We start from the raw sequence: 27211 nt of genomic DNA, 5'->3' as shown, positions 1-27211 counted from the left end.
AAACGTCTTTAAGGGTTGCAGCTCTGTTTATACTGTATGTGCAGTAGGTCTAGAGGTCTACTCAGTAGCCTACAGATACTCGGGTGGTTGTATTCCATTGCATTGGCTAACCTTCTCTTATCGCAACAGTTCACACACATCTTGCTGCTGTGTTCGCACGTTGTTGTGTTTCTTCTCTCAGTAGATATGGGAGTTTTTTTTTCGTTGTTCATGTTTTCAAACTCACTTTGTTTGGGTGAATGTAATCTGTGGGAAGTAATGTGTCTCTGATGTCTTGGTAAAGTGGGCAGGTGGTTCTCAGCCTTGTGGTGGTGCGTGGAGTGCAGTGTATTTAGGAGGTGTTAAACAGACATGTAGGTGGAAAGTCAAAGGATTTTACTCACAGCAGGGCTGACGGAAAAGCCCTTTATTTGTGAATCTGAAAGGAGGATACATTTGATCATTCTCTAGTTTGTTAAATTCGTTCCTTTGTTGTCGCGATTGGACACTTTGTATCAGAAAAGAGACCTTTGGAACGTATACGGATGAACCATAGGGACGAACGGACCTTCATGTGTGAATCTCCAAAGGTAAGAATATAATGGACCCAGATCACTGTCAAATCAAAGGTTTTCAGGCTACATTATTTGCGATAATGAGTGAAATTGAAACCTCTAGATGATGACGGACGGTAGGATAATAGCCGATTTAAATCTGTTAAAGCCTAATATATTTTATTGAAAGAGTTGCACGCATCGAAACAAAGTTACAAAGACAAACTTGCCTATTAGGCTATTTTATTAACGTGGCCACTGCATGTCCGACTGGTCTGGTAGAGTATTCTCTTGTGATTTGGCTTCTATGTTCAATATTTGACATCGTTTATCCTTCAGACCTGCATGCAATTGCAAGCACTCCTGCATTTAGCAGAGACTCCTGCATTTACACCCGTTCTCCTGCTGTGCTTCTGAACTGTCATTTCTCCTGAAAATGTCCTTCATTTTGAACATACAACTCAACCCAGACCCAGGTGGCAAAAGTGACCATGTACCTGTGTTTCCTTTACACATCCCACTGTTACTAGTTACTTTGTAGATTTGAATTATTATTACAAAACATGCATTAACCACTTCAGCCCTATATGCATTCTTAGGCTATTTGAAAATAGCCGATACAAACTCACAAAGCAATGCCTTGTGAGCTTGTAGATCTGCTATTTTCAAAGCATTTTTATACTTTGGAAACTTGTGAAACGGGACGTTCTGCAAAATAAGTACTTTTAATTTCAGTAATTAGGTATATTTTATTAGGAATTCTTTTGTACTTTTATTTGAGTATTTCTACGATGTGGTATTGGTACTTTTACTTTTAAATGTGAGTACTTCTTCCTCCACTGCTACTAAGTGAATACTACTATAAGTCAGTGAATACTAAGTGGATACTAAGCTCCCCACCAGAAGATCCCCTTAAGTTTTCACAGTCTAATGTTGGCAGGTATGGTTTATCTGTGACATTTGACAGCAGACTGAGTCATTTTGGATGCACTGTAGGGTATTGTGCGCCAGGTATGGTGGAGAGCTGTTTGTTCACCATTATTTCCTTGATGCCTGTGTTATTGATTGTTTCTATGTCATATTTTTGTCTAAATGGTGTATGTAATACTAGCCTCTGTGATTTTAGCTCTGTGGATCTTGCTGGGGGGGGGGCGGCTGCCCGGCTGCATGATTTTTATATGCATTTGCTATTTTAAAATATCCGATCTACAAGCTCACAACAACACACCATTGTGAGCTCATGGATGCTATTTTGGAAAGAGTTTAATAACACAAATGTTGTATGAGGGGGTCCATCTGTCTCTCTCTCTCTCTCTCTCTCTCTCTCTCTCTCTCTCTCTCTCTCTCTCTCTCTCTCTCTCTCTCTCTCTCTCTCTCTGTGGGGGGGGGGATCCTTAGCATTTCCAAAAGATGATTATTGTCCTTCTGGTCTTCCCCAAAAGCTGAGTGTTTTGGGGAAGGAGCTACTTTGCAGCCTTCTGGCTGCCAAGCCACTTGCCAAGTGGTGGCATCTGAAACAGTCTGTGGTTGAGCAGCCTGTGCGTGCGTGCGTGTCTCTCAACTACAGTGTGTGTCCTCATGGTGGGTGTTTGTGTGAAAACGTAGTCATGAAAAGCTGATGTGTGGAAAAAAATGTGATCTCAGCATCACAACACTGTCTGCTGTCTCATGTTCTGTTCCTTCAAAACACTTTTAGTTCTGCTTCCTTTCACCCTTTCACTCTTTCTCTCCCTCACTCCCAAGCTCTCTCCCTCCCCACACCCTTTCTATTGTCCCTGTATGTCTCTCTCTCTCTCTCTCTCTCTCTCTCTCTCTCTCTCTCTCTCTCTCTCTCTCTCTCTCTCTCTCTCTCTCTCTCTCTCTCTCTCCCTCCCTCCCCACACCCTTTCTATTGTCCCTGCATGGCTCCAAGGCATCAATGCTGCCAGAGAATTTCCTTTCTTTCAATTCTCCTTGTGTGTGTGTGTGTGAGAGAGCTCTGTGTTGCTGTGCTGTTTCAGGGGTTGTGTATGAGTCAGGGAGTAGAGAGCGTGAGAGATACAGTAGTGAGTGACAAACGGTCACGCTGTTGCCATTCTCACAGTCACAACATCATCATATTCTCGCAATATCCCCGCACTCATGGCGAAACGTTGTAGCTTCTTCTAAAGTTCTTCTTATACCCACATGTGTCTGTCTGGTCTGGTCCTGTCACTGTGCATGCATGAGTACGTGCTATGTGGTAAACCCAAACCCCCTCTTCATTGACTGCCTCGCTTTGTTGGTTTCCAGTAAACAGCTTTGCTTATCGCCCCATCATCACCCAGGCGACTGACTCACACTGTCACACAAACACTTCTGATCAATTGCAGCAGTCAAAATAATGTGACAAGACAGAGAGGAAAGAAAGAAAGATAAAAAAAGATAAAGAAAGACAATGAATGGATGAATGAATGGTTTCTAGGCAGTGAGCTAAAGAATGAGCTAAAGAATGTAACAGTCTGAATGACATCAGGACCTTTCAATGATTTTGTTCCCATTTAGAATAATTATTCTTAACCAAAGCCTGATTTATATTTTGTCAACGTGACACAATTGTGAGCTTGTAGATCTGCTTTTGTCTAGGTGCAACAATGAGTATAGAGTAGTATAAATGAAGCGTGAGAATAGGAAAAGAACAGGCGGCGAATGTTTGAAGGTGTTACACGTTATGGTAGAAAAAAAGTTAAATTTTAACAAGCTGCAATGTTAACACCCTTCCTGCACGACCAAAACCACTGTTTTATCATTTAAGCTCAGGTTGGCTGCACTTGTACAATTACAATTACAATTTAGGCATTTAGCAGACGCTCTTATTCAGAGCGACTTCATAAGCAAGGTAATCACATATATCAAATGCAGAGAGACAGTGTAGTGCCTCAGTAAACTAGGATCACAGGTAAACCAAGAACCTAGCATTAGTCTAAACAATATACTATGAAAATAACATTCTGTGCATTAAAACTATAGCATACCAGGTAAACAATGCACCTAGCATCTGTCTAAATAACATGCCATCTAAATTTCATCTTTAAGGGTGATTCAGGGAACAAAAGCTGGACTCTGATGTCAGGCGCTGGAGCTGAAGCGACAGACAGGTCAAAGGTCAGAGCAGGGGCGGTTTAAAGACACATTAACACATGCACGTATATACACACTATAGGCCCAGAGACACACACAGGGTTCACGCTCTTTGAATCGGGATTCACATGAAGATGAAACAAACCGAGGATGAAAGCAAGATGAGAGATAAACACAACATGCAGGATGTAAGCCAGGAAATAAGCCCTTTTCACTTTGTCTTTTGAAGTGAGAAATTGACCCAATTGTGTTCATATGAGACTTCTTACAAGTCCCAGTTTGATAGCCAGAAAATTATTTTAAAAGGTCAAAAAGCTAAATGTAATGTCTGAGGGAAAAAAGGAGAAAAAAAGAACTGAGAGATTGTTCTGCAAAACAAATAAAAAATCTGAGGTCTCAATACAATAACAACAAATGAGATCAAAACTAAATGTGCCAAATGTTATTAATAAAGTCAAATTATGAAACAGATTCTGGTTCTGATAGGTCAACCTTGCCTCTAGCCAAATCCAATGCTGGCATCTTCATTTCTAAACCTTTTCTGTATATAATATATATGGTATTACAGTAGTGTGTGTGTGTGTGTGTGTGTGTGTGTGTGTGTGTGTGTGTGTGTGTGTGTGTGTGTGTGTGTGTGTGTGTGTGTGTGTGTGTGTGTGTGTGTGTGTGTGTGTGTGTGTGTGTGTGGTGGGGGTATTGAGGTCTTTGATAAGGATGCAGGAGTAGCAGGTGGAGTGCGGTGTAGCCTATATTTCCTCAGGGGATAACACATAAATCAATGAAATGAAAACACAGTTGCATATTTAGTGGGTTGAATTGTCAGGGGATGACCTTGGTTGCAAAGGTCGCGAGGCTCAGCAAGTCATCAGGGACTGTTATTTCCTCATTATGAATAATGGAGTCAACACAAAAGAGATGGTCTGAGCCAGTGGTGCTCAAAGTGGGGTCCGGGGACCCCCAGGGGTCCCCATCAAAATGTATTAATATACTGTAGCATCACAATCAGTTTAACCACTTTAACGCTTATATCGATAGGCTATTTGAAAATAGCTGATCTACAAGCTCATAACGCATCGCAATGTGACATGTTGTGAGCAGGTAGATCTGCTATAAAATAAAATAATATTTTTTGAATATTTTTGAAACATTTTAACGGCACAGATATTGTATGGGGTATTAATTTGGGGGTCCTTGACATAAAAAAGAACCACTGGTTCTGAGCCACATCGCAATGTCATACTCATACTGCCATAAAAGGATTATCCGTACTCTCTTGAGTAGTTTCTTATTTAATAGGTTTGCACAGCAGCAGCAGTCTACCTATAGAAACGGACGTGTTTCGGCACGTCGGCCTTCCTCAGTGTTTCAAACTGACTCATACTGCCACCACTACACACAGTATAGGGCTGCATGATTACATTTAATGTTTCAGGCTATGTAATATTGAAACCTGCCATTAATTCAAAGGTCTTACTCAGTCAGGTGAATTACACCTTGCACTCATCTCCTCACTAATCTTGCATTCATCTCCTTGCACTCTGTACAAGAGTTAAACAACATTGTAGCCAACTACAGTGGTTCTCAAACATGTTCATGTCAAGGACCCCTATTAATATAGTAAGTATCTAAGAATCATGCAAACAGTATCTTCAAGCACCCCAAAGTGTTACACAACTAATGCACATCTTGACGCTTGAATCATGTGCATATTTATCTACATAATACACATATTGAATCAATATGTTCAACGGCAATTGAACAATGTGTTCAATGGCAAAAAGAACATTTAGCTAATCATGTTTCACTTATGCATGAGGGTTAGTTGTTTTAGTTAGGCTACTGTCTGAATCTATCAGGGTTTTCAGTTCATGTGGCTCCTTCAGTTTACTAATAAAACTCGGGTTGATCAGTAACCTGCCAGAAACACACGTCTGTCCTATCTCCTTTGACTTCCTTGTCAGCAACACTGTATTAATTACAGTACTCTGTGTGTGTGTGTGTGTGTGTGTGTGTGTGTGTGTGTGTGTGTGTGTGTGTGTGTGTGTGTGTGTGTGTGTGTGTGTGTGTGTGTGTGTGTGTGTGTGTGTGTGTGTGTGTGTGTGTGTGTGTGTTTATTTAATGTGGTTTATTTAGTAGAAATACATAAAAAAAGTAATGTAATACAAGAATACATGAATGCTTTTTACAGATAAGGAGTGTTGTTTCACTCCTGGGAGAGCACAGATCAGTATGTGCACAGGCCTTTTTTTTTTTCGATGTCAACAAACAAAAGAACAAAAGAACCCCAGTAAGGCCAGACTTTACGATCAGAGTGGGTGACAATGTTATCTCAAGGAAAGGAGAGATTACCTATCTGGGTTGTATTTGAGATAAAAACCTTTCCGGTGAAAAAATGGCAACAAAAGTAATCAAGGAAGTCAACCAAAGAATACGATTTTGGGGCACGATCTCCTTGTTGGTCATGGTCAGTAGGAATGCACTGATATGAGGACACTGCTGGAGCACTCATCCAATGTCATTTTGACTATGCATGCACCTCATGGTACTAGTCTAGCAGCTCAAAGGCACTAAAATCTAAACGACAGACCTCTCAAAACAAACTAATCAGACTACTACTAGACCTCACACCTAGGACTCACCTAACCCCTGCTTTATGCTAGGGTGGGATGGCTCAGGGTAGAGGACAGAGTACAGCAACTTGCACAAGATACTCAAGGGACCAGTGCCCATGTACTGTACCTGTCTACTGTAACTACTTCAAAAGACTGAGAAACGCCCACGGGCAACAACACCAGAGGGAGCTCCCCTGATCTCATTACCCCCAGATTCGGCACAAACATGGGGATGAATTGATTCTACTGTTATGCCACCAAAATGTGGAATGCCCTATCAAAAAGTGCGACTCCCTGCCCTCCTTCAAAACCGCCATAAAAGAGCACCTGTCTGCAATTTTCAACTGGACCTATCAGGTCTTCTATGTTTTTCTTTACATACCTTTATTGCTCCTAGTATTGATGATTTCTTGTATAGGATTGTATGTCTTTATATGTCTTGATGAATTGAATACATACTAGGATCACAATGGAAAGTAGACGCGTCGCAATTCAGGGCAATTGCAAAGTGTGGTTGCGCCGACGCGAGTCGCAGGTCGCTGCCACCGGGACTCGAGGAATACGCTGGGAGGAATACCGTCGGAGGCTGCGCCAATTACATTGTCACGTAACTCCTGAGATCACTTGTGATTCATTTTGAGAGGATTGATCCCCCCCAAAATCATGTTTTTGCATCAAATGGTTACATTTTGCGCATTTGTGGCGCCCCCTATGGATCAAAGTGGCGTAAATTCTATCTTTAGGTTTTTATTCTACGACCTACGGTTCAAGAGGTATAGGCCAAAACGTAAAGTGGGCTGTTATAGCGCCACCATGAGGCCGACTGGTGTAATTATTTTTTAAGTAATTTCGGACTAAATCATAAACCACTCCTCCAAGTCGTGAAACTCTAGCCCTTATGGTTTCTGAGAAAAGAATACTTGAATGGGAGTTTTTTCATTTTCCCATGAAAGTGTATGGGGAAATGTAATGCACTAATAAATCAATATCAATTAAACCATGTAACCAATCTCTTAGCAAAATACAAGCGCACGATTCCCGGTGAAGCCGCTCATTTTGACATATGGCACTAAATTGGGAAAAATAAGCTGTGGGAGGAGATGCGGTCCAAAATAAACTATTAGGGCCTCGGAGGATAACAATAGTCTGGTTGCCCTGTTAGGGCAACCACACTAACAAGCCCTCAGGGCAACTGTGTCAATCAAAAAAAAAAGAAAAAATAATGAATAAAAGATAAAACAACTGTTCAATCCTGAGCAGCCGGAAGTGATATTTTGGGCTTCTTTTGGGCTTGTTTTTGTAGACCTGTCCGCTTCTCCCTCTCACAAGGTCCTAGCGTGATGTGCATGAGACAGACGTGTCAGACATGTACTTAAAACCACACTTTCACACCCACATGAGATACTCAGAATGTGCGGAGGAAGGCCTCAGGCTGTTTCCTTCTGCTGGTGAGCATTATGGAAGCTGTTGCATAGCCTGCTTATTTGCCAGTGCTGACGTCAACGCGCGGTTCAGCCAGAGAGACATAAATGAGAGGAATTAAAGCATAAAACGAAAGCAATCAGGCAGCTGCTCATGCACCGGTTGGCTCCTAAGTGCACACATGTCCGGGCTTGAGATTGATTTCTCTTAAAGGAGCACTTCACCCATTTTCAACCATTATCGTCATATAGGCTATTTGGTCCTCACTAATGCTCATTATAAGATGGTACCATTCCAGTCTACCCACACTGTGTCTCATTGGTGGACTGTTGAACCCCCAGCATGCCTATTCTGGGAGCAACATTCGCCAAAAATAGCTGATCTTCAAGCTCACAAATAATGCGCCGTAACATTACGCGTTGTGAGCTTGTACATCAGTAGGCTATAGATATTTGGTGTAGATGGAAAAAAAGCGGTCCAAGTCCAGTTGTAACTCAGGTCCGTTTAACTAAGAAAAGAGGGTTTAAGTGGTTAAATCTATCAGTCTGTCTGTTATGTCTGTATAATGTGTGTGTGTGTGTGTGTGTGTGTGTGTGTGTGTGTGTGTGTGTGTGTGTGTGTGTGTGTGTGTGTGTGTGTGTGTGTGTGTGTGTGTGTGTGTGTGTGTGTGTGTGTGTGTGTGTGTGTGTGTGTGTGTGTGTGTGTGTTACATGTTTTAGTGGTGTAAAGTAACTTAGTACATTTTACACAAGTACTGCACTTAATAGGGGTGTCACGATTCACTTACCTCACGATTCGATTCAAAATCGATTCCTAGGGTGCCGATTCGATTAAAATTGCGATTCTGCGATTAATTGATATTCGATTCGATTCTGCGATTTATTGCGATTTTCTAGGGTGCCGATTCGATTAAAATTGCGATTCTGCGATTAATTGATATTCGATTCTGCGATTTATTGCGATTTTCTACCCCAAATCACTTTGCTTTAATTATACTAGAACATTTTAATATAATATAAACCATGACAAGTTGAATCATACACTTCAATGCAGCCAGATCATGTCAGTCAGTCTTTCTGACATTGATTTCAGACAAAGTGCCAGTGAAAAAGGTACTAACTTATAAAAAAAAAAAAAAAATCGATTTTAATATTTTGATTTGATTTTTAAAATCGTGGCATTAAGAATCGCGATTTATTCATGAATCGATTTAAGCACTTAAGTACAATTTCAAGGTATTTTTTACTTAACTGAAGTATTTCCAATTTTCAGTACTTTTACTTCTACTCCTACTACTCCTACTCCTACTTCTACTCCATCTCAGAGGCAAATATTATACTTTTACTCCAATACAATTATTTGAAAAAATACTTTGTATCGTTAAAACACACATTACCCACTTCAGCCCTAAATACCTTTCGGCCATTTAGAAATATCCGATCTACAAACTTCACAACGCGTCGCGATGTCAGCTTGTAGATCTACTATTTTCAAAAGATTTTTGATTTGAAAGATTTGAAAACTTGTGAAATGGGACATTCTGCATAATGAGTACTTTCTACTTTTGGCACTTTAAGTACATTTTTATACCAATACTTTTGTACTTTTATTCAAGTACATTTTTAATTCCTGACTTTTACTTGTAACAGAGTATTTCTACATTGCAGTATTGATACTTTTACTTAAGTAAAACATTTGAGTACTTTTTCCACCACTGCATGCTTTCTGTCTCAGTGGAATGACTAACCAACCACAGCTATATGTTAACACAGGTCTCAGCCTGCCTCACTGCTACACACACTACACCACTATTACTCCACAGCTTGCTTCTATCATCTACTGTCATACTACTTTTGAGCCAGGAGGAAAAAAAACCTGGGTATCGAGGCTACTGTCATACAGACATTTGATTATGGTATGCTGAAGCAGGGCCGGCTATATTACATAATATTTCACCACATGATAAAGTATGGCATGTGACATCGCATCATGATTTGGCTAAATAAGTACTAACCAAAAAAAGTACCCTTTTTAATTCAGCAAAATCATGAAACGTGTGGGTGGGTGGGTGTGCGTGCGTGCGTGTGTGCATGTGCAGTACAGAGCAGTTCCCCATATTCATAAACTGGTATAAACCATTATGGTGACATGTTTCTCCAGAGTTATTCTCATATGACAAACAAAGGAAGATCTGAAAACCACAAGCCTGCAGGTGCCAAGTCATGTTTGCGCCAACATTTTGTTGTCGTTTCCATCACTCACACACACACACACACACACACACACACACACACACACACACACACACACACACACACACACACACACACACACACACACACACACACACACACAGTTGATTCTCATTGCATTACTAGGAGTAATTTTCAGTGTACTAGTATCTTTACTGCCATTTACTGTCATCTTTTTTACTGTCATGTTTCCCAACTGTTGTGTGTTGCTGTTTGATATCCGCCTCCAGTCAACAAATGTCAAATGTGGCCTATATATATCAGGAAACGATACACACACACATGGTGTGGAACATGTAATACTGTGGTGAATAAAACAACGTAGTCAGGTGGTTAACCCAACCATACCCAACGTAACATATGGTTTAAGAAATAACTGCTTGACAGTGGCTGCATCAATTTATGGCCAGACGCATTTTACCACATAGACATAGAGCCATGATGTGATGCGCTGTGACTTCTTAGATCAGCTATATTCACTACTAGAGGTTCGGGCCGCTACACGGCCCTCACACCTACGTTGCACCGCCGATCCGACCGATACGCCCATACATGTATATGGAGATCTCTGTATCTGTCAGTCCGTGTCCCATGCCTATGGGCATGCCCCCTTTTGTGCCCATATATGGAGCTGACTGATTTGTTTGCTCCTGATGCCATGACAACACATTGAGGTTAGACAACACACTCATATTTGGACGTAGCTCCATTGGGAACTCCTTATATGGTTATGGCTGAGTCATAGTGACATGAGCGTGACGACGTGGACTGCCGTCCCGCCAGCCAGCCGGTCCTCCCATTAGCCAATTTTAGGATTTTCAAGACACTCTTGATGAAGGTCCAGAGGGAACCGTCATGTCAGTTTGAATAACACTGATGCTGCTGAGCAAGAGCTAGATTTTTGTTCATGAATTTTTGTTCATGATTGCTTCATTTGTCACTGTCCAACGCACTTGCATCTGAACTAAATGGATGTGCGAATATTTTCTTTGCAAATAACATTAAAATGGACTTAAAAGGTTTCCACCCCGACAGCGACGGCAATAACACTATGACAGAACAATAACGAGCACAGAGGCATGCTGGGAAATCTCCCCTCAGACAACTAAACCCCCAGAACGCTTCAATATCATCGTTTTAGTTTAAACATCATTTTATTCATGATTAATTACGAATATTTCTGTCTATCATGATGAAAGTCAAAGTCTGAAAATATACCATTACAGGTTAACCTACTCTATTATACATCATTTACTGGGGTACCCCAGGGGACCATACTTACTTGGTCCCTTTATGTTTTTCCCTTCTACATTAAATCTCTTCACCAAACATAGCTGATCTACAAATTCACAACGCATCACCTTGTGATGCGCTGTGAGCTTGCAGATTGGATATTTTTGTGGAACGTTCGCCTGTTATGACATGCCCAAAATATGGACGCTAGGGTCCATGTGGTCGATGTGCTGTTTGAATATTTGTTCTACAATGGCCTGCCACCCTGAGTCCTTTATGTCCACATTCCTGAGCCTGCCTTGATTTATTCTTGTTTTCCGTTGGGTGTCACTGTGGTGTGTGCCCAAGGAAAGTCCTGTTACCTCATAGTTGGCAATAAAGTGTTTGACTTAAGACATTATACTTTTATGTACAACACTTTTGTCAAGTGTCTTCTGACAAAATGGTGTATTTTAAACAGAAAAAGGCAGTTTATTTTTCTTCAGCTGAAAATAAAATGTATATAAATCAAATGAAACTGTGTGTGAGATGATGTTGTGTTGTAGCTGGGCACGTACGTGCATGGTTGCATGTGTATGTGTGCATGTGTGGTTCACCAGCTTCTTGCTGGTTTCATGTTATTGAAAGCAAATCTTTCCCCAACAGACGCATTTCTTCACTCTTTGTGGTGTATATGTCTGTCTGTCTGTCTGTCTGTCTGTCTGGAATGGCCATGAGGGGTAGAAACTGAAAAACAAAAACCTACGTGGGTTTTTGTGGCCTATTGGCCTAGTGGCCTATTTCTGATATCAAAACAGACACAGGATTTAGAGCAAGTGACTTATCCAAAATAACATTGAGCATGACAAACGGATACTGTAATGTTCAAGTTCCATTCTCTGTAGTATTGTGTATTTAGTATTCAATTAATGTCAGCATAGTGATGCTTTCTGTGGATGTACGGTAAATACAAATCTAAATGTATGGATAGTCTGAATGGTGCGTGTGTGGGGGTGGGGAGGGTGGGCGTGGCAGGATGGGGGGGTCTGGTTGTGTCAGTTAAAAGGGAAAGACTGTTTCTATTGATAACACTGCAGACAGACCAGTGTGTGTATTTTTGGCCTGAACTCATTTGTATTCATTGATGTACTGACAGTACCGGAGGTGGTGTCAAGGTTTTAAACTGCAGGCCATTATGTCCACAATTATTATCTACAGTTTACCGCATATCTGCATTTCAATGCATGACCATCAAGCAAGTGCATAAATATAGCCTACAGTTACAGTTACAACATCATATTTTGTATTGAAAAAAACAAAAAAATAACAAACATGAACATATAGCCTTCATCTTGCACAAGCGGATTAATTGTCTACATTTACAATTAGGGTTGTCCGATATTGGCTTTTTTACCGATAACCGATATACCGATATTGTCCAACTCTTAATTACCGATACCGATATCAACCGATACCGATATATGCGGGGATTATTGTGATTAGGGTAAGCTCAAATTTCATATCACACACACCATATACAGTAAGAACTCCTGTAACTTATTTATAAAGCAAAAAAAAAAAAAAAATGTTTTTTTTTTTCAAAAACCGATACCGATATTTTCCCGATATCAATTTTTATGCTAATATCGGCCGATAATATCGGGAGGCCGATAATATCGGACATCCCTATTTACAATCACACATCTTGTGAGCGTGGCTGTGTGCATAATGATTTCCCAACAAAACAATGCATTGTAGAGATCATGTACAGTTTCCTGATGGAGCATTTCAATGTGGTAACTTTCTACGGGTTAAGGACCATGTATTCTGTTCATGTATCCATCTTTGTGACGAGCGTTGTGGTTTCACGCCATAGCCACCTCACAGTGACGTTGTCACACTGGTGACAGCTGTGGTGACGTCTATGTAGGCATCTCTGTGTGATGCTTCATCTTCAAATGTGTGTGCATTGGCTGTGTGTGTCTGTGTGTGTGTATGTGTGTCTGTGTGTGTGTAAGAGAGAGAGAGAGAGAGACAGACAGACAGCGAGACAGATATGACAGACAGAGAGGCAGTACTTGCGTAGCAGAGGGTTTGTAATGTGTCATGTCATTGATAATAATAATAAATTGCAGTGTTTTTTTTTTTACCGGCCAGGATGTCCAGAGGGATTTATATTTTCCGGCTCTTGTCATAAGAGAGAACTAAAACTGACAATTACCGGCCTAATGTGACCTCTCTGATCAGTACTGAGGTACAGAGAATGCTGCAGGGTCCGAAAAACAGGAAGTCTGTAGAATTAATAAGTACAGATAATGTTGCAGGAACAGTAGGATGTCTATAGAATGAGATACAAATAGTGAGGATGTCTATACAATGAGCTACAGATAATGTTTCATGTCATGATTATTGTGGCCAAAATAGTTGTGATTCACGCTGTAATGAATAAGATGCTTAAAACTCTTAAAATGGCACTTTTGATAACGTCTTGCTCCCCAGCATCCATATTCTGGGGTTAACTTCAGCCAAAATTTGCTGATCAACAAATGTAGTTTTGTTCCAGTTTGTCCAGATTGAAATGTTTAACACCACTTCCCTCCCTGTCATTTTCCAGACCAGAAAAATGGAACACCGACTGATGCCAGCTGCTGCATGGATGCTACTCCTTCTGTTGGCTGCCTTCTCCTCAGGTGTGTGTGTGTGTGTGTGTGTGTGTGTGTGTGTGTGTGTGTGTGTGTGTGTGTGTGTGTGTGTGTGTGTGTGTGTGTGTGTGTGTGTGTGTGTGTGTGTGTGTGTGTGTGTGTGTGTGTGTGTGTGTGTGTGTGTGTGTGTGTGTGTGTGTGTGTGTGTGTGTGTGTGTGTGTGTGTGTGTGTGTGCGTGCGTGCGTGCGTGCGTGCGTGCGTGCGTGCGCAGGCACTAGTGAGGGATAGCGTGTTAGTATAACATGTATATTTTTAGGTTTTCTGACCTCATTTACACCCAAAAAAACATTCAGTGGATTTTCTGTGGTCTGGGGTTTTCTGAATAATTAGGCTCAGAAAAGTGCTGTGATTTTCCATGGACTTTGGCGTCACAGTCCATGGGGGGGGGGGGGGGGGGGGGGCGGAGCAGAGCTGATGATTGACTGGCAAAATCCCTCAACAGCGACACCCGCAGGCACATTTTCATTGCAGCTCAAAAGGCCTCAGAACACAGAGAGAAAAAAACCTGCCATGGCTCACTAGAGTGGGTTTTTCTGTTAAAACCTTTCAATACACGTTTGAAGGAACAAAATAAAGACTTTAATGTTGTGTAAAACCAGCATGTCATGAAACCTTTAAAGGCCTTTATTAGATTTGAGTTAGAGACATTAAAATACACCAATGCGTGTCGGCTTGCGCCTTCTTCAGGGTGTGGATGTCTCTAGCCCAAATGAAATGAAGGCATTTTACTTATAAAACCCTCTCTGTGTGCCTTTTGGACATACTTGTTCCTCTCCTTATATCCAGTATGTTTTCTCACCTCTTGCAGTATCTGGCGAAAACGACCGGGATTTCATTCTTTGTGGCACGTGGCGTCATGGCAACAACAACCCCCTGAAGCTGACCTATGCCCTTTTGCCAGGCTGTGGCGATATCTCGGTCTCAGCCAATGAGAGCTCTCTCTCTGTGGAGGGACGCATTGCGGCCCGTTGTCAAAAATCCGGGGAGATTTCCCTGGGCCTGCCTAAACCCGGGTCAGGGGGACAGAGTCACTTCTGTCTGTACTGGGAGCCCCTAATGGACCAGTTACTAGTGGAGGTAAGATCATTCTGGACTGAGATTTATTACCAAATATCTATACATTTTATCCACTTTTATCCACTTAAACTGAAACCTAACCTGAACCTGACATAACCTTAAAGGAGCACTTCACCCATATGCAACCTATCTTCATAATTGGTCCTCACTAATGCTGATTATAATATGATACCATTTTTGTCTACCTAGTCTGTGGACAGTTCAGACACATACCTACTAGTGACATCATTGATGGGCAATCCAAGCTAATAGAAGCTACAGACTTTCTATTCGTGGAAAGTTAGCATGCGGAAATAGAAGCCATTGTTCTCGTATTAATACAAAATGTAGTTGACGTTAAAATGACCCCAAACATGTTTGAAAGTGAAGTATCCCTTTAACCACTTAACCTATATGGTTGACCGGAGTCCCTCAGGGCTCTATACTAGGGTATTTTCTGTCATTGTGGGGGAAGCTTTCGCTGAAAATAGCTGATCGACAAGCTCACAACGAGTTGCAACGCAACACGTTGTGAGCTTGTCAATCTGCTATTTTCTGCAAAAGCTTTCCCCACAATACAGATGCTGGGGTTTAAGTGGTTCATGTAAAATCTTTCTTGTCCTGGGCCCTGTGTGAGACTCTTGTCTGTGATTGTTTGTTTGCCACAGGTTTGGGGAAAGAACCACACGTTATGTTCTCCTGCAGGCTTGCAGGGTAACTGCTGTACTGACCTGTCCCAAACAGGCAAACAAGTCATCGCAGCCTACGGCATTGTCAACGCAACCATCAGAAATGACGTAGTCAGCGACAAAACACTTGACACCTACACCTTCTATGGAGGCACCATCGACTGTAGTAAGGATAGATGGATGGATGGGTAGATGAGAGAATGAGTGTTCTTTAGCAAGACAACCACCAACTGCCTCCCAGGTTCTGTATTAGTTGCAATCACTGCTCCTAATAGTTGGGATGGGTAAATGCAGGGGATGCATTTCACGTGCTGTATGTGTAAATGTACAATACCTGTCCACAACAACAACTAAAGCAGACTCAATGTGAATAACAAAAAAGCGATGCGATTATTTCTGGTGATGCCGTTTCGTTCCATGATTGCCTCACGCCCAGTGTGCATTGTACTCATACAAACAGCAGTTTAAATGAATGTGAATTCATTGCACAATATAAACGCTTTCGGTGTGTACCGCCTTTTTTTAACGTGAAATTTGCCCTGTGCATTTAGCCATCCGAACTATTAGGAGCAGGACATTTGCAGGACATAATTTTCCACATCAAGAGGTGATTAATGAGACACTAATATGTGCTTCATTTCCTTGCAGAAAAGGCGTTTTGTACTGGAGACAGCCAGGGATCACAAAAAGTCAACATGTAAGCTTCTCTCTCTCCTTCTAACAAAACTGAATTTCATGTCATCTAATGTGACTGAAAAGCAGAACAGGAAATTGAGTCCAGCAGTGTGAATGGGTGGTGATTCAACCCATTATGGACAGAGGTGACCTGCCTGTTGAATCTCCCTATTATTGATTGTGCAGATCAACTAGACAAGTGCTCATATTTATTGTCCCATCACAGGTTTACAGATGCGAAGAAGTGCGAAGGTTCATGGCAATTGCATGCTGCGTTCATGATTTGGGGCATTTTGTTCAAAACTAACCAACAGTATACTATCAAAATAATAATCTATACATTGAAACTATAGCATACCAGGTAAACAATGGACCTAGCATCTGTTTAAATAATGCTATAAAGAATACACCATTTACACAATTTAACATTGTGGTCAAGAAAAAAAAGTAACACAAACACCTACTGTACAAGCTAGTTGTGTTGGTTTGAGCAGGATGCAATGTGGAGGATTCAAACCCCATCCTGTACGCTGATGGACACAAACTTTACCCCTGTACCATCCACACACCCCTGAACCTGCTTTTTTTGGATTTACCCCAAGTTCAATGAAATCTGTGATTGTGTGTTTGTCAATCCAGGATTGAGGAAACTGTGATGAGTTCTCAGGCTGTAGGAAACTTTGAGCTCTGTGGTGCCCTGGGCTCTGTGATACAAATGAATGACCACTTCCAAGGACTCAATGTCACTTTGAATGTAAGAGATGCTCACACTCTGTCTGTCTCTCTTTGTCAATGCAAACACATCACCATAGAGTATCACAATATTGTTATTATGATTATTTCTATTCGTATTTTTACAAGTTCCGTTGATTGATGATTGTTCCATGATTGATTGATTGATTGATATCTTTATTGATCATGAAATAAAACATATTATGTTACATCATAACATACATCTGACCCACCATAATAAAAGGATAACGCAAAAAAGCTTACAGCTTGTTTCCATTGCGGTCCTTAAATGTAACTAACTAGTATACTTTAAGTTCCTATTTAGCGGTATCACAATGAACACACATTTTTCAAGATCTTAAAGAAAAGAATTGCATGAATTCTCTTTTTACATTACTTTTCCCCCTCAATATTAATATTATATTATCATTAAAATCTTAGTGTTTTGCCAATTAGTTGGGGGGCCCACTTGCAATATCCTCATGGCCCACCAGTGGGCCCCGGTCCACAAGTTGAGAACCACTGCACTACGCTACATTTTTCTTTCTTTATCTGTAACTCATTTATTACTGTTAAGCCTGTTAACCCACTGGATGCAGAGCACACAATACTGCAAACAAGGTACAAAGTACAAGAAGGTGGTTTTATTTGTCATGCCGCCATAGATGAACGATAAGGCCTTTCTTCAGGTTCATTGTAACAGTAATAAGGTGACTGAGACAACAGACTAGTGCAAACAATTACATTTGAGTGCAAACAGACTTAGTGCAAACACACCAAACCGCCGAGCATAAGAGCATAGGTCCGACCGACCTTTGACCCCTTTTTACTGGCATGTCTGACTTATTTTATATTTTATCTTGTCTTTTACTTTACCATGGTTGTGGAAAGCTTTGCAGTACCAAGCTTTTCACACTTTTTTCACACACTGGCTGTGTTGTTGAGCATTTGGCCAATGCAACTTGAAACACGCATTAAGCTCTTGTACTTTTCTTCAACAGGCCCTTAGAGGATTACCTCCAGACTCCAATCTATTCGTCTACCTGCCCCCCTCCATGAAGTCTGCTTATAAGACCGACAAAGTGGTCATCACAGAGTTTAAAGACACTTCCTTGTTCCAGGTAAGATTAGTTCTCCTTTACCAACGGACATCTGAACAAAACGTAATCTTGTTCTTCTTTCGGGGTCACCACAGCGGATCATCCGTTTCCACCTGGTTCTGTTTTCTGCGTCACCAAATAAAAACTAGACGAAAATGTTTGGGAGGTACTGCTGGAGAAGACATCCAGTAGAACTAAGACGTGTCATTTTATGCTTAGTTGCGCGTGGGTGTATTTAGGTGACAACAATTGGACTAAAACTAAAACATTTCAGATGACTAAAATGTGACTAAAACTAAATTTCAAAATCAAAATTAGCTGTCAAAATGAACACTGATCTCAGCAAAATGAATATATCTAATTATGTAATATACTGTATCTAACATATCAACTGACATCTGAACCGTGTGTGTGTGTGTGTGTGTGTGTGTGTGTGTGTGTGTGTGTGTGTGTGTGTGTGTGTTCCTAGAACTCTGCTCCAGCGGATGTCAATGACGAAACAATCTGGGCAGACGTTGTGGGAATCAGTGTGGAGAATGAGATCATCACCAATCTGCCTGAACCAATCAAGATCCGCTTCCATCACCCTATAATACCTGTAAGCAGTTTGCACGTTGCATGCATTATACAGTATATGCAATACGATTATACACACGCACGTACGTAAGCACACACACACACACCATCTTTGAGACTGAGACTATGGCAGTACATTGTTCCAATTACAGCTATGCTCCTGTGACAGATTTATTTTGAAACAGCAATTTATTAATGGATGATAACTGCCACCTCTCTCTTTCTATCGCTTCTCTTTTTCAGAAAAACCACTCGAGGACATGTGTTTCATGGGACACCAGAACAGGTCAGATGATTAGATTTGATTACATTGCTAGATATTGATTCTTAAAGAACCGTTCCAGTGATTTGAATTCAATCAAAAGTGTTTTTTATTGTTGAATGAAAGGAAATTTAAAAGTGCAAAGTTTGCATCGGGATCAGGATCCAACGCAAGTCTTGAGGAAGCGGGTGGTTTTTAAATGGGAGGTAAAACAAAAATACAAATACAAAATCTGCAGGTCCCACAATAATCAAGGACTACAAAAATTGGATTTGGGCTGCCTGTGTGAACACAAACTCATTTTTTCAGATTTAGTTTTTACTTTTAATTTCTTGTCTGTATTGTTGACTCAATTGTTTTTATTTGTCATTGAGGTACCGTATGTTAGTATTTTTTTGCCAGACCCAGATAATTCACCTACAGTACACACTTCCCCACTAGCATGTATCAATGAATAGCAATTAGAGGTGTAACGATATAGTAACTGCATCGAAAAATCGTTTTTAATTTTCAACGATCTACTATATCGCTATGCAAACAGCAAAGTATCGTTTGACTTTGTATCGTATCGAATCTTTTTGCAATGCAAATAATTGTATCGAATCGTTTTGCAATGCAAATAATACATTTTATCAATACTAAGTACTTGTGAGAAAAAAGAGAAAGAGAGGTTTATATCCACTATCTCCAGGTATTTATTTTTCACACAGAATTTTTGGGTAAATAAATAGTTACTATATCGATTTTAAGTCATTGAATCGAATCGTATCGTTCTAAATTAACCTGTCCTGTATCGTTCATGTATCGTATCGACTAAATCCTTGAATCGAAACGTATCGTATCGTTCTAAATGAACTTGTATCGTTTATGTATCGTATCGACAACCAAGTATCGTGATACGTATCGAATCGTTGTTAAAACGTATCGTCACACCCCTAATAGCAATACATTAAGTTGATACATTCTCTGTTGTGTTACCAAAGAAAAGACTTGTGCTTTAATCAGTGCTTTATTACATTTCTGTGTACTTGTGCTGTATACAGTAACTTTAATATTATTTGAATTGAAAACAGAAAAACACCCTTTAAACCCTAACCATACTTCTGTGTGCAGACCCATCAACTGTGAACTGGAGAAACGATGGATGTTGGACATTCCAGAAAGGAGAAGAAGACACAGAGTGTCACTGCAACCACCTGACCTACTTCACTATACTGGTGGTGAGACCAGTGTTGCCAAGTCTGCTTATTGTGTGACTTTGGCCTTGTTTTCTGTAAAGTCACTCAAAGTTGCTTATTTGGGCTTGCTTCCTGATGTTGTTTAAACCAGTGGTTCTCAAACATTTTCATGTCAAGGACCCTTAATGTATTTGGGATCTACAAGCTCTACAATATCTACACGCTCACAACGCGTTGTGAACTTGTATGTCGGTTATTTTCAAATAGCCGATGTACTGCAGGGTAAAATTGGTGCAAGCCCAAATAAGCAACTACACTTAAGAAACAAGCCCCAAAAACCCACAACTTCCAATATTTACAAGCGTCGACTTTACAGAAAAACAAGCCCAAAGTCGCCTATAATAAGCATAACACGGATGCATACTTTAATATCCATTTACACAGACATACACAAACACTGTTTTATGTTCCATCTTAGCAACTGGAGAACAAGCCTGTGCCCCATCTGGAGGCTCTAACTGTCATTACATCTCTGGGCTGTGCCGCCTCCGCGATCAGCTGTGTTGCTCTCATCATCTTCCTCAACATAAAGAGGTAATAATATGAATAAATAATAAAATGATGACAACTTGCATTATAAAATCTCCATTTTACATCTGTCTTCCATGGATTGTAAATAATAGACATCTGACCTATATCAGTTAATATTATTAAAGGTTGGTTAAGGGATATTTGTTTGTTCAAATAAGTGTTAAATAGCTCTATATTTTGATTTAAAAAAAAAAGATATACATATATTTTTTGGGCCTTTATTGAAAGGAAAGTAGGTTGACAGGAAACGGGGAGAGAGATGGGGGGGGTGACACGCAGCAAAGGCCGTCGGGATGGATTACCAGCCTATGTGACCAGACGGTCACGCCAACCGTCCGGGCCTGTGATAGTATTCCTTGGTATAGAGTGTATGTTCAGTAACTATCTCTCCAGCTCTTTAGTAAACATAAAATGCATTGTCAGGTCGGGATACCAATTTTATCCAGGAGAGAGAACTCACACAGGATACAGGATAAACAAGTGAATTTGGAAGTGATGACACAAATAAATTAGCAGACAAAATCGGAACTGGAATAACATTTAAGCTGATAAATGGGTACTCTCTCCTCATTGGCTGAAATTGGCAACCCACCTTTCGGGTGGCCATAGCTAAATGGTTAGAGAGAGCCCGCCTGGGAAACCGAAGGTCCCACTTTCGATTAAAGACATCAGCAATGTGCCGAGGTGTCCCTGAGCAAGACACTTGAGCCCTAACTGCTCCCAGAGGCACTGTCCCCATAGTGCCCACTGCTCCTTATATTTACGATGTGTGAAATGCAGATACTTCCTTTATTTATTTATTTTTTTATTTAATTTTTTTGTAATCCTGGGCACTACCTTCCCTCTGCCAACCTAGGGAGGCCAGGGCCGAGCTCATGCCTCCTTCAATGCATGAGAGCCAACTGACCTTCTTGTCACCTGACAGGGGAGAGTTTCCCTGGTTGGACGTAGCGCGTGGAAGGAACACGTTATTCCAACCAGTTCCCTTCCCCTCCATCAGGTGCCCCGGTTGGCCAGGGGGAGGCAGTATAGTGACCAGGATTACTGCATGTTTTTGTGAGGGTACCTACCCTAGGGAACACGGGGAGAACATGCAAACTCCACACAGAGAGGCCCTTTCGCCAACCCCACCTAGGGTATGGGCACTGATGACGCGGAGCAGAGAACACGCCATTTATTATTATTATTATTATTATTATTATACCTGATTTTCTGTTTATTAAAGAGCTGGGAGTGGGAGACAGGAAGACCACTGTTACTGAACACTCTATTACTATGATTACTATCAGAATGTAGTGCTTTAACCTTTTAACAAAACACTTTTTGTTTTAACCAAAAAATATCATTACCCTAACTTTTAATATGATGAGTTGCACCCATCCCAGAGGGCAACTCATCATTTTAATTTAAAAATAGTATGGTAAACAATAACCCCCCAAAACGTACTTTTGACGTGTCTTATTTATTATTATCATTATTATTATCATTATTTTATTATTATCTTTTATTATTCATAAACATATCTGTATAATATCATTTAGTAATCCCTGGTTTTGTAACCTCTTTTCTTGCCACTTCTCTCCTGTTTGTCATCCTCAGGAGACATAAGGAGAGTATCCATGTCCACCAGGGTTTAGCGGTATCCCTGTTGCTCCTCTACGTGCTGTTCTTCCTGACCGGGACCCTGGCCAACGTGGTAGGTGAGGCGGTGTGTGTGTGGGTGGGTGCAGCCCTCCACTACGCCCTGCTCAGCTCCTTCACCTGGATGGGGGTGGAGGTCTTCCACACCTTCTGGATGGTCTACGTGCTCTTCAGCCCCTCCCCCAAGCCCTACGTCTGGAACCTGATTGGCTTCGGTGAGTGTTTTCCGTCAGCAGTGTGGGTGATGCGACGATAATCGTTATTATCGTTCATCGCGATAAGAAATACTCACAGTAATCATATGTCAGAGATTTATCGTGACATTGTCCTTCGTCAAACACTGGACATGAGCTGCCTCTGTGCTTGGACCGTTTTTTTTCCTGTCTACACCAAATCTCTTCGCCACAAATAGCAGATTGCGACATGTTGTGAGCTTATGGATCGGCTATTTTTGGCTAATGTTCACCCCAGCATCAACCAATGGGAAAGAAGTGGTAGTCTTGAGAACCAACGGTTCCCGAGCCTGTTTCTGTACCGTGAGGCGGCTTTATGTACAAGTACATCCCCCCAGCCATGATGTACAAGCACACCCCCTGGACATGATGCTAGTATGTCGCAGGGAAAGAAGTGATTGACCCTATTTGGCAGGCATTTCGCTTGTAGTTTTCGTTCAGTGAGCCAACCACTCCCAACGTAAGTCAAACGAACTACACACCAGAAAATCGGCACTGCCCACAACCCGCAAAGCAACATGTGCAATTGCAATAATAATGGTCAATAATGAACACCTCGGCTTGCATTGGCTATGCCCCTTCAGATGCCTATGTGTGGTCGACGTACCCTAAAGAAGAACTCTTTGATTCCATGCTTCCACTTTCAAACTGGCGTCCCTATTTTGGGCACGTCAACGTCATTAGGCGTGAATGAAAATTGAATTGAAAAACATTTTCAAAATGTTGAAGCAAATTGCAGACCTGTAGCTGCAGAAGTATGAAATAGGACTTATGATGCATGATGTCATATTCCAGGCCTTCCAACTGTTCCTGTTGGCATCCTGCTCGCTGTGGGTAACATCTACGGTGAGAGACACGTGTTTCCAGCAAATGATGTCGACAACCCTTTCAAGATGTAAGCAGTATGTTACTGTAAATATGGATCATGTAGATACATGTATAAATGTGGGATGAACATTTCTTTTGTTTTTGATTGTGTGTGTGTGCTTTTTAAAAGGTTTTACTACGACTCATTTATAGAATAGTGATGACAGATACAGTATGCGATTCCCCTTCCCACCCATGCCCTTCTTCGGTTACATTTTACAATTTAGGCATTTAGCAGGCGCTCTTATCTAGAGCGACTTACAATAAGCAAGGTAATCACATACTGTACATAGAATGCCGAGAGACAGTGTACTAGTGCCTCAGTAAACTAGGATCACAGGTAAACCAAGAATCTAGCATCAGTGTAATTAATATACTATCAAAATAATAATCTGTACATTGAAACTTTAGGATACCAGGTAAACAATGAACCTAGCATCTGTTTAAATACCATGCTATATAAATTAACATTAACATTGCGGTCAAGAAAAACAAGCTAAAAACATGAGAACAAATGACCAAAGTATGTAGCAGCTAGCAGCAATCGAGCAGAAGGTGGCAGGAGAGGGTATGAGGAGAGAGTTACTGTAAGTGCTAAGGGCTGATGTGGAGTCTGAAGAGGTGAGTCTTCAGATTACAGTGGAAACTTGGAATGGGGAGTTTGTTCCACAGTTTGGGAGCCAGCAGGGAGAAGAGTCTGGGATTATGTGGAGCGTTGTCCAGGGTGTTTTAGGAAGGTTCAGACAGCTTCCCTGTGTTAGCTGATCTGAATATGTGGGAGGGTAGGGATGGATCAGGCTTTGAAGGAATGGGGGTGCCATGCCCTTGGTTGCCTTGTAGGCCAACAGCAGTGCTTTGTACTCGGTGCGGGCAGCAACTGGGAGCCAATGGGGGGAGCGGAAAAAAGGGAGAGAGGTTGTTGTAATGTCTGTCTCTCTCCGTCTCTCTCTCTGCCACTCTGGAATGAATGAGTAAAGTAGTAAGCTATTAACCAGTATCCCTCCACATGTGTGGCTTTCCTCCCACCAAAAGACAAAGTCGTTTTAAGTACCAGTTATTTCTGCCACTGACCTTGCCCTGGTGCTGGTCACTGGACAGCACTAAACACAGTTAACTTGGTTGGTAATTCTGAATTGTAAACAAATAGTGTTTTTTTGGGGGGTTGAAAATACAATTAGTGACAATGGCTTGTCTGACCCCAGGTTGCGTCAATGTAAAATGAATGTGTGTGTGTGTGTGTGTTGCCATTTGCCAGGTGTTGGATGAAGAGCAGTGATCAGGCCTTCCTGGCTCACTACTGCACCAACGTGAGCATGCTGGGGCTCCTGGTGGCCTCAGGCCTGGTGATGCTGTACCTGATCTACAGGCAGGTCCGCGACAGAGACGAGTGGAGGACCCAGAGCTCCATGACCTTCTTTGGCATCTGGGGTCTCAGCGTTCTCTTTGGAAGCACCTGGAGCCTCAGCTTTCTCAACTTTGGAGTTCTGTCCAAGTATGTCCTCATCCTGACCTGCATCCTCAACTCTCTCCAAGGTATGTGGTTTCACATTGGACTTTGATTCTCTAGACAGGACCGTACCTATGTTCCCCGGGTCCTATGTTCCCCGCTTTCGGGAGAGCGGGGAACATAGGACCTAACCTAAACCTAACCCTAACCCTAACCTTAGTGGGGGATCATAGAACCCGGGGAACATAGGGATGACCCCCTCTAGACCAGTGGTTCCCCTTCATTCAGTGCCCAGCTTATTTATGGAAGTTTGGCTCACAGCCAAAATTCATTGTAAAAAAAAAGTGCTTAGGAGCCGAGATACAGCCTTTTTCAGTAAGAAGTTAAACAAAGAGTGAATGGAGCAGAATATTTTCAAATCATGATATCTTGGGTTCTGAACATTTTTTTCAAAAAAAAAAAAAGGAAACATATATATATATATATATATATATATATATTTTTTTTTTTTCATGGCGTCTTTTAGACGTTATATGGGCTCAGGGCATCAGGCCACGTGACGTCTTAGACGTCATGTGGCACAGAATGAGTTAACACATTGCCTGCCAAGGACGTTTCATAAAGGTTAGAGGGTTTTACAGTAGTCATCGCTTCCATGATGCTACTTTAATGTATTGGTTCTCAAAGTGGGGTCCGGGGACCCCCAGGGGTCCTTGGGGGGTTCCAGGGGGTCCCCGGCAAAAGTAGTTAATGTAGCATCACAATCATTTTAACCACTTTATCCATTTATACATTGGCTATTGAAAATAACAGATCTAGAAGCTCACAGCGCGTCACTTTGTGCCGCACTGAGAGCTTGTAGATCTGATATTTTTGAAGATTTTTGAAAAATATCGAAAATGTTTGGAAACTTATGCATTTTTTAAACATAAGTCTTCTCTTCTGGGACCGGATTTTCAGATGGGGGTCCACGGTTCATATGCATATCAATTTGGGGGGTCCTTGACACGAGAACCACTGCAATTAATGTCATATAGCATCATGAAGCATCATGATGCATTAAAGTATACTTACTGTACACTTTTTTATATAATAATAATACCTGATGATCATGTTTATGGGGGGAGAAATCACGGCACCCCATCTTTAAGGGGGAATGATCGCTATATGTTGCTCCTAAGTGTAGTGTTGGTGGAGGTACAGAGCCCAATCTTTCCAGTTCTAACTTCTTTCTGTTTGTCTGACTGCTCGGTTCTTCTCCCCACAGGCCGGACCTTTTAGACAAAAGCATTATAAATGTAACTGTGTTGTTTTACATTCTTTTGCCTAATAAAAATTTCAATCAATCAAAAAAAAACAGGGCTCTCCTTGCTACTGCGCTTCTTCTTACTGGACAGAATGCGGCGGAAGGAGAGCGGTTCCGCTCAGAGGTCCAGTATCAGCGGCTCAACCAGGCAGCACATGCTGCAGGCCCACGACAACAACTCCTACAAAGAGCTGGACTCTAACACGAGTGGCACAAAGCACATGGCTGCTTGAACTTTGCATTCAGTTTTAGCAGGACTACTGATTCAGCATGGGTGTGTGTGTGTGCAGGTCCTTGAACCAGGAGGTAAAGGTTGACCTGATACTAGCTAAGCATTCCTACACCCTGGTGGTTGTTTGGTGATACTAGCTAAGCATTCCTCTAGGGATGGGACGATAATCGTTATTATTGTTTATTGCAATAAAACAAAACTCACAATTATCGTATCGCAGAGATCTTAATTTACCGTCAATTTGACCGTCATCATACACTGGACCTGAGTTGGCTCTGTACTTGGACTGCTTTTTTTCCATACACCAAATCTCATTGGCGTTGAGAGCTTGTAGATCGGCTATTATCGTTAAGCACCAATTATTTTGGCCACAATAATCGTGACATGAAATATCATCCCATCCCTGGTAGGCTGGTAGGATAAAACAATGGCTCAGAATTGTTGTAATCTGGTGGATAGTTTTGCTCTTGATTGCATCCACCATCACTCAGGAACTGGTAGTACAGGACTGGTGCCTGTATCTACAGCCAGAAGCTTTATGTTTAATGTGATCTGAGCTGATTCATGAATAAATGTTCCCAGGCTAAGATAAAGCTAGACCACACATGGGCAACGTACGGCCCGGGGCCCAGACCCGGCCCGTGGACTATCTCAGTCCGGCCTGCGACATCCTCAAAGGAAAACAAAACACCCCCCCCCCTTCCAAAAAAAAATCTGAATTATAAAAGGCAGCAGATTTCGAGGCAAATTAACCCAATTCCAAATATTGGCAATGCACATATGTACAGTCTGT

The 27211-nt window shown here is 41.5% G+C and overlaps 1 protein-coding gene across 1 annotated transcript; it reads left to right on the top strand.

Annotated features, from left to right (window-relative positions):
• The first annotated feature begins 169 nt into the window (after positions 1 to 169).
• On the top strand, positions 170 to 27211 carry adgrg1 (adhesion G protein-coupled receptor G1). The gene is made up of 15 exons (XM_084052622.1): positions 170 to 569; positions 13745 to 13820; positions 14642 to 14910; positions 15558 to 15744; positions 16227 to 16275; positions 16893 to 17007; positions 17987 to 18106; positions 18555 to 18683; positions 18905 to 18947; positions 20037 to 20143; positions 20580 to 20695; positions 22292 to 22548; positions 23362 to 23461; positions 24689 to 24966; positions 26241 to 27211. Exons 1-15 carry the CDS (start codon positions 525 to 527, stop codon positions 26417 to 26419), a joined length of 2070 nt encoding a protein of 689 aa, XP_083908748.1. The 5' UTR covers positions 170 to 524; the 3' UTR covers positions 26420 to 27211.

Source organism: Gymnoscopelus microlampas, assembly GCF_963454915.1.
Source record: "Gymnoscopelus microlampas genome assembly, chromosome: 1".
Taxonomy (NCBI): Eukaryota; Metazoa; Chordata; class Actinopteri; order Myctophiformes; family Myctophidae; genus Gymnoscopelus; species Gymnoscopelus microlampas.
The sequence above is the reverse complement of the archived record's forward strand: the minus strand, read 5'-3'. Positions and strand labels throughout refer to the sequence as shown.

Coding starts and splice junctions, on each gene's coding strand:
- adgrg1 (XM_084052622.1), top strand. CDS start 525: ATGAACCATAGGGACGAACGGACCTTCATGTGTGAATCTCCAAAG. Junction 16,276..16,892: donor GGATCACAAAAAGTCAACAT/GTAAGCTTCTCT, acceptor TTGTCAATCCAG/GATTGAGGAAACTGTGATGA. Junction 17,008..17,986: donor GACTCAATGTCACTTTGAAT/GTAAGAGATGCT, acceptor TTTCTTCAACAG/GCCCTTAGAGGATTACCTCC.